Source organism: Octodon degus, unplaced genomic scaffold, assembly GCF_000260255.1.
Source record: "Octodon degus isolate 3935 unplaced genomic scaffold, OctDeg1.0 scaffold00123, whole genome shotgun sequence".
In the NCBI taxonomy this organism is placed as follows: Eukaryota; Metazoa; Chordata; class Mammalia; order Rodentia; family Octodontidae; genus Octodon; species Octodon degus.
Window position 1 is genome coordinate 6,030,548 of NW_004524699.1, and position 5,906 is coordinate 6,036,453.

Consider the following 5,906-nt stretch of genomic DNA (forward strand, 5'->3'; position numbering starts at 1 on the left):
GTGGCCCTGGGCTCACCCGCCAGACAATCCAGGACATTCTGCCCCTTCTCAAGGTCCTTATTTAGCTAGGTGTAATGACACACACCTGTCATCTCAGCACTCAGGAGGCTGAGGCAGGAGGATCCCTGTGAGTTTGAAGCTAGCCTGGACTACATAGTGAGTTGAAGGCCAGTCTGGACTACAAATTGAGACCCTTTCTCAAAAAACAAACAAAACTAGATCCTTTCTAATTCCTGTGTGCAATGGCCCCTTTGCTTGGTGAGGTGACACATTTGTTGGTTCTTGGGGTGAGTGGACTCCTTGAGGCAGGAAAAGCAAGTTCCTGCCACTGTCAGCCCAGCTGTGGCTCCGGAGTGGGTCACAGGGCTTGGGCCCACACCCTCCAAGATGGACACAGATCCATAGTATGCCACACAGGTGGGGGTCCTGCCAGGTGCCGGCCTTGCAGAGTCCCCCTTCCCCCACTGTGCACCCTTTTATGCAGTGCTAGCCAGGTGCCTTCTCTTGAGCTACAGCCCCAGCCACTGTCTGCCTGATCTCTCTCTCTCTCTCTCTCTCTCTCTCTCTCTCTCTCTCTCTGCTACAAGGGATTGAACTCAGGATGGGGTCTCGCTAAGTCGTTAACTTGCCCAGGCTGGGCTCCAACGGGGCGATTCTCCTGCCTCGGCCTCTCGGAGTGCGGGATGGAGCCTAGGTGTACACCACCACACCTGCCTGTGGCGGCTCGGTTGGTCCTCGCGGAGCAGGGGCCCTGCCGAGGCCCAGGGTGGGCGGGGAGTGGGCGGGCACTCGGGCGTCTCCTCCTCTCTGCCCGCCTCCACCCCCAGCTCCGCAGGCTAAGAGCTGGCCCGCTGCTCCGCGAGGATCAAGGCGCACTCCCGCCGCCGTCCAGGAGCAGCTCTCTCTCCGCGATGCCTCCCTCCGCCCTGGTCCTGGCGACGGTGAACAGCCCAGCGCTCCCGGCCTTCCTGCTGTGCAGCACGCTACTGGTCATCAAGATGTACGCGGTGGCCGTCATCACCGGCCAACTGAGGCTGCGGAAGAAGGTACGTGCCGTCCTTGCCCGGCCTGGAGCTCAGGGCTTCTCCTCCCTCAGCCCTGGGAGTCGAGGAGCGGGGACCTGGCTGGGGTCCCCGTGAGCTGGTCTGGGGTCGTGCGAGTGGCGCAGGGACCTCGATGGCTCTGGGCTTAAGCACGGCCGTCCACGTGAGCGCTCGGACTGGTCCTGAAAGGTGGAGCTTGGGGACCCGCTTGCCCAAAGCCTCCCTCCGATCTGGCTGCTTCGCGGCCACCAGCGCTGATATCTGGGCGGAGTGGGAACCAGCCTAACAGGAGTGGAGAAACTAAGTGGAAATTCCCACTGTCAACCGAGGTGCCTGTCACCGAGGTGTCGGGTGAATCGGGGTGCTAGGAGGAAGCCACCCCCAACTCCCGCAGCGACCGTAAAGAGGCTTCGACTGCATGAGGGTGGGGGGAGGTGGGCTGAGGACCAGCGAGCCAGGTCTGCAGGCGCCCTCGCCCCAGCGATGGGGAGTCCATTGCGGAAAGGCTCACCTTTCTCTGCCTGTGCCCCTTCCCGAGGCTGGGTGAGGTCGCCTCTGCCCTTCAAGGTGGCCCTGGGGTGGGGATCTTAAGGCAAGATCCTTAAGGACCAGCCCTGCCCTGCCACTTACTGCCTGGAGGACTTCCGGCTGCTGGCCATCTGGGCGGGCTCTAGGATGCAGCCGCTGCTGGAGTCCCTGTCTGGGACTGGGAGCTGAGCAGGGTGTCCACAGGGCAGCCCTGGGACAAAGCTGGAGCCCTCACCTCACTAGGCGAGCTCACCTGGGGAGGGCCCCAGCCAGGTGTGAAGTCGGGGATTGCCTGTAGTGCCTACACCTGCCTCGGGTGCCCAGGTGCTAAGCCACAAGACAGTTCCTTTGGATTTGGATTTAGGCAAAGAAGCGACCTACCTGCCAGACTTCGTTTTTTTTTTTTTATATAGTCTCAATGCTGATTGTTAACTCACAGTGATCCTCCTGACTCAGTCTCAAGTACTGGGATGATCAGCGTTTGCCACTATGCCTGGCTCTGAATTAATTGATTCTTTCTTTTTTTTTCTTTTGGAGGCACTGGGGATTGAACCCAAGGATTAAACTATATTTGCAGCCCACTGTATTAAGCTATCTCTGCCTTCCTTTTACTCACTATTTTTACTTTTTATTTTGAGGCAGGATCTTGCTAGGTTGCTAAATTGCTCAGGCTGGGCTAGAATTTACAATCCTCCTGTCTCAGCCTCCCAGAGTGCGGAGACTGATTGTAGGTGTGTGACACAATACCCAGTGCAAAGTGAAATTCTTGACCCCTGATGGTCCTGTGACTTCGTTCTGGGCCCCTGTCCCTTGCTCCAGAATCTGCAGCCCCGCTGGTTTCTGGTTCTTTAAAGCCATGAAGCTGCTTCTGGCCGCAGGGCCTTTGTACCTGCTGTTCCCACAGCCTCTGCGCTGCTGCTCCGGTTCCTCACTTCTCCTGACTAAGGTGGGCGCATCTTCCTCACTTCACCTTTAATGCTGGATTCTAGGGGTACACAAACACCCAGCTTCTGTCTTCTCTTTCTGCCGGGGGAGCCCCTGTCCCCCTGGTCCCAGGCAGATCACCCTTGAGATTGAGAGCCGGACAGGTGCTGGGTGATGTGCACACCCCTATAATCACGGATCAGTCACCCAGAGACCTCAACTCAGGAACTGTGGGGGGCAGGGCCAGCTGCACCTCTCCCATAACAAGCGGCTCTCATGTATTTCAGGCTTTCGCCAACCCCGAAGACGCCCTGCGACACGGTGGTCCCCAGTTCTGCCGGAGCGACCCAGATGTGGAGCGGTGTCTCAGGCAAGTATGGGCGGGCCAGGGCCGGGACGTGCCCCTGACCTGGCCGAGGCCCGTCCTGCAGGTCTTCCGCATCTGGACAGCGAGGCTCTCTGCGCTCCATGTTCCCTGAGGCTCAGGCCCTTGTGCTTGCCAGGCAAGCACTTATTCCACTGAGCTGTCTCCCCAGCCCCTGTTCTTGGTATTTTTGCGACAGTCTTCAGGCTGGCCTCAGAGTCACTCTGCAGCCCAGGCTGGCCTTGACTTCACAGCGATCCTCTTGCCTCAGCCTCCCTTACACTGGTCTGATGGTGTGTGCAGCTGTGCCCAGCTTGGCTAGTTTTTAATCTTGGAAATGTAATTCTCGTTTGGACGGAGAACTGAGGAGCCGGCTCGCTCCCCCTTGTCACGGCAATCCTTAGCCCTCCGTGGTGCTGTGGAGTCCCCTTTTCCTCTGCCCCAAATCACAGAGTGGCCCAGGTCTGTAGCATTTGTGCAGGGGCCCACAGCAGCCTCGCTGGGTTCCTCTGCTGGGCCCTTGCTGTCTCTGGCTTCCTGCTGTGAGTGGAACCCCTCACACCTGTCACCATGTGTGCGAGGCAGCACACCGAAGGTGGCCACGGGGTCAGAAGCATGCTGCTGCCCTGTGCCCAGCTGTGCCCAGCTGTGTGCGACCTTCTGCTCCTGCCCGGTGCAGTGGGTGCTCACACACGGGGTGGATTCCTGCCCGTGCCGGAGAGAGCAGTCACAGTCCTTTCTCCCTTTCTCCTTCCCTTTTTTTTTTTTTTTTTCCAGTACTGAGCATTAAACCCAGGGCCCTAGCCAGGCGTGGGGGCGCATGTCTGTCAACCCAGCCATGAGGAGGCTGAGGCAGGAGGATTCCTGTGTGAGGCCAGCTTGGGTTACGTAAACCAGTTCAAAGCTGGCCTGAACTACATACTAAGACCTTGTCTCAAAAAATCCAACCAGGGGCTGGTGAGATGGCTCAGTGGTCTAAAGCACCTATTTAGAACAAGCTTAGCAAAGCACAGGGACCGGTGGTTCAATCCCCCAGCACCACATGCCAGCCAGCCCCGCCCCCTGGTGGGCTGAGCTGGCCACACACACACATAAATAAATAAAATTAAAAAAAAAAAATCCAACCAACCAAACAAACTTCATAACCCAGCGTCTTCACTCAGAGCTCTACCTCCAGCCTTTTATTATTTTTTATTTTGAGATAGATCATGCTAAAGGCCAGGTTGCCCAGATTGGGCTTGCGCTTGCCATCTTCCTGCCTCAGCCTCCCAGAGGACTGGGATTACAGGCCTGTACCACCTTGCTCAGCTTCATATTTTGCTTTTACTTTGCATTTCTTGAGTGAGATGGAACATCTCCTCAAGTGCATACCATGCCCCAGGCAGTTAAAAACTCTTTCTTATTATAAAAGTCAGAACTAGTCATGGCAGACAATTTGGGTCATGCCAAAAGCGGAGGCAGAGAGGAAAACCACACTCGTTCCAGCCACTGCTGGCATTTTCCTCTCGTCTTTGTCTTCTATGTCAACATAAACCTGATCAGGTTAGGCATGCCTGACATGACCCGAGGTGGGGTTCTTTTTCACTGATGTTTTTCAGTGAACCTAATTTCATGAGAACTTTCCACAGGATAAATATTACTCAAAAAACAAACAATTCTTGGGTAGGAATGTGGGGTAGAGTGCTTGCCTAGTAGGTTCAAGACCTGGGTTCTGTCCTCAACACAAGATGAGATTCCTTAAAAATGACTGTGAAACATGGGTGTGGTGGCACCTATCTGTAGCCCCAGCACTTGGGAGGCTGAGGCAGGAAGACTGCCACAAGTTTGAGGACAGCCTGGGCTCCACAGTGAGTTCAAGACCAGGCTGAACTACCTAGCAGGACACTCCCTGAAAAAAACCCTGAACACAGTGACTGTGTGAGTTGGGTGGGGTGGTGCCTGCCTGGAAACAGCCCCCTGGGAGGCTGAGGCAGGAAGATAGAAAGTTCGAGTGAGCCCAGCCTGGGAAGCTCAGGGACTTAGCAAGAACCTGCCTGAAGAATTAAAAAATGTTAGGGCCAGGGATATAGCTCAGCAGCATAAGCGCCTGCCTGGCAAGCGTAAGGTCCTGAGTTCTATCCCTGGTACCAGGAAAAAAAAAAAAAAAAAATTAAAAAATGTAAGAACGGGCTGGGGATGTAACTCAGTACAAAGGTCCTGGATTCAGTACCAGGTGACACACCTGCACACATGCGCACACCTGCTGTGCTATCCATCAGAAAGCGATCATTTCAATTAGCAGGGTCAATATTAGAATGGTGGTAGTTGCTATTTGGCCTTCTCTCTCTGTCTCTGTCTCTCTCTCTCTCTCTCTCTCTCTCTCTCTCTCTCTCTCTCTCTCTCCTTTTGGTGGAACTGGGGATTGAACTCAGGCCCTTGTGCTTGTCAAGCAAGTGCTTATTCTACTGAGCCATCTCCCTGGCCCCATCTCTCTCTCTTTCTTGAGATAAGGTCTCCTTATGCAGCCCAGGCCGGCCTCAATCCCATCCTCCTGCCTCAGCCTCCTGAAGGGTGCATCACCAGGGCCATTCTGCCCTATTCCCCAGGGGCAAAGTTGAGGCCAGCCAAGGAGCATAAGGGGGAGGCTGGGGCAGCGCTCACAGAGCTCTTGGCTGTGTCCCCGGGCCGCGATCACCTTGATAGTAGCAATTCTCTTGGTGGGGTGGGGGAAGTCCCTTGTGCTCGGCAGAGCCATCGGCAGTGCTGCGCATGCTGCAGTCGGGCGACACTGACAGCGCATCCTGAGAGTGGGCTCCCTTGTTCTCAGGCTGGTCGGCGTTTAGCCGAGGTTGTCCAGCAGCCTCCCAGCCCCCAGCCCTTCAGGAGCACCTGCGAGGTGTAGACACTGCGCTAACAACCAGCCGTACTTGGTAATTTTTTTTTTTTTCCTGTTTTGTTTTTTGTCCTTTTGAGACAGGGCCTCACTATGCAGCTCCGGCTGCCCTTGAGCTCACTGTGCAGCCCGGCTGGTCTTGAACTTGCAGCGATCCTCCTGCCGCAGCCTCCCA

The 5,906-nt window shown here is 55.8% G+C and overlaps 1 protein-coding gene across 1 annotated transcript in view; it reads left to right on the top strand.

The window, feature by feature from the left end:
- The first annotated feature begins 859 nt into the window (after positions 1 to 859).
- Positions 860 to 5,906, top strand: part of Ptges (prostaglandin E synthase) — an 8,243-nt gene continuing 3,196 nt past the window's right edge. The window contains exons 1-2 of the mRNA XM_004640455.2: positions 860 to 1,046; positions 2,783 to 2,865. Of these exons, the coding sequence (XP_004640512.1) occupies positions 912 to 1,046; positions 2,783 to 2,865 (218 nt within the window). The 5' untranslated portion in view covers positions 860 to 911. The remainder of the gene's footprint in view (positions 1,047 to 2,782; positions 2,866 to 5,906) is intronic.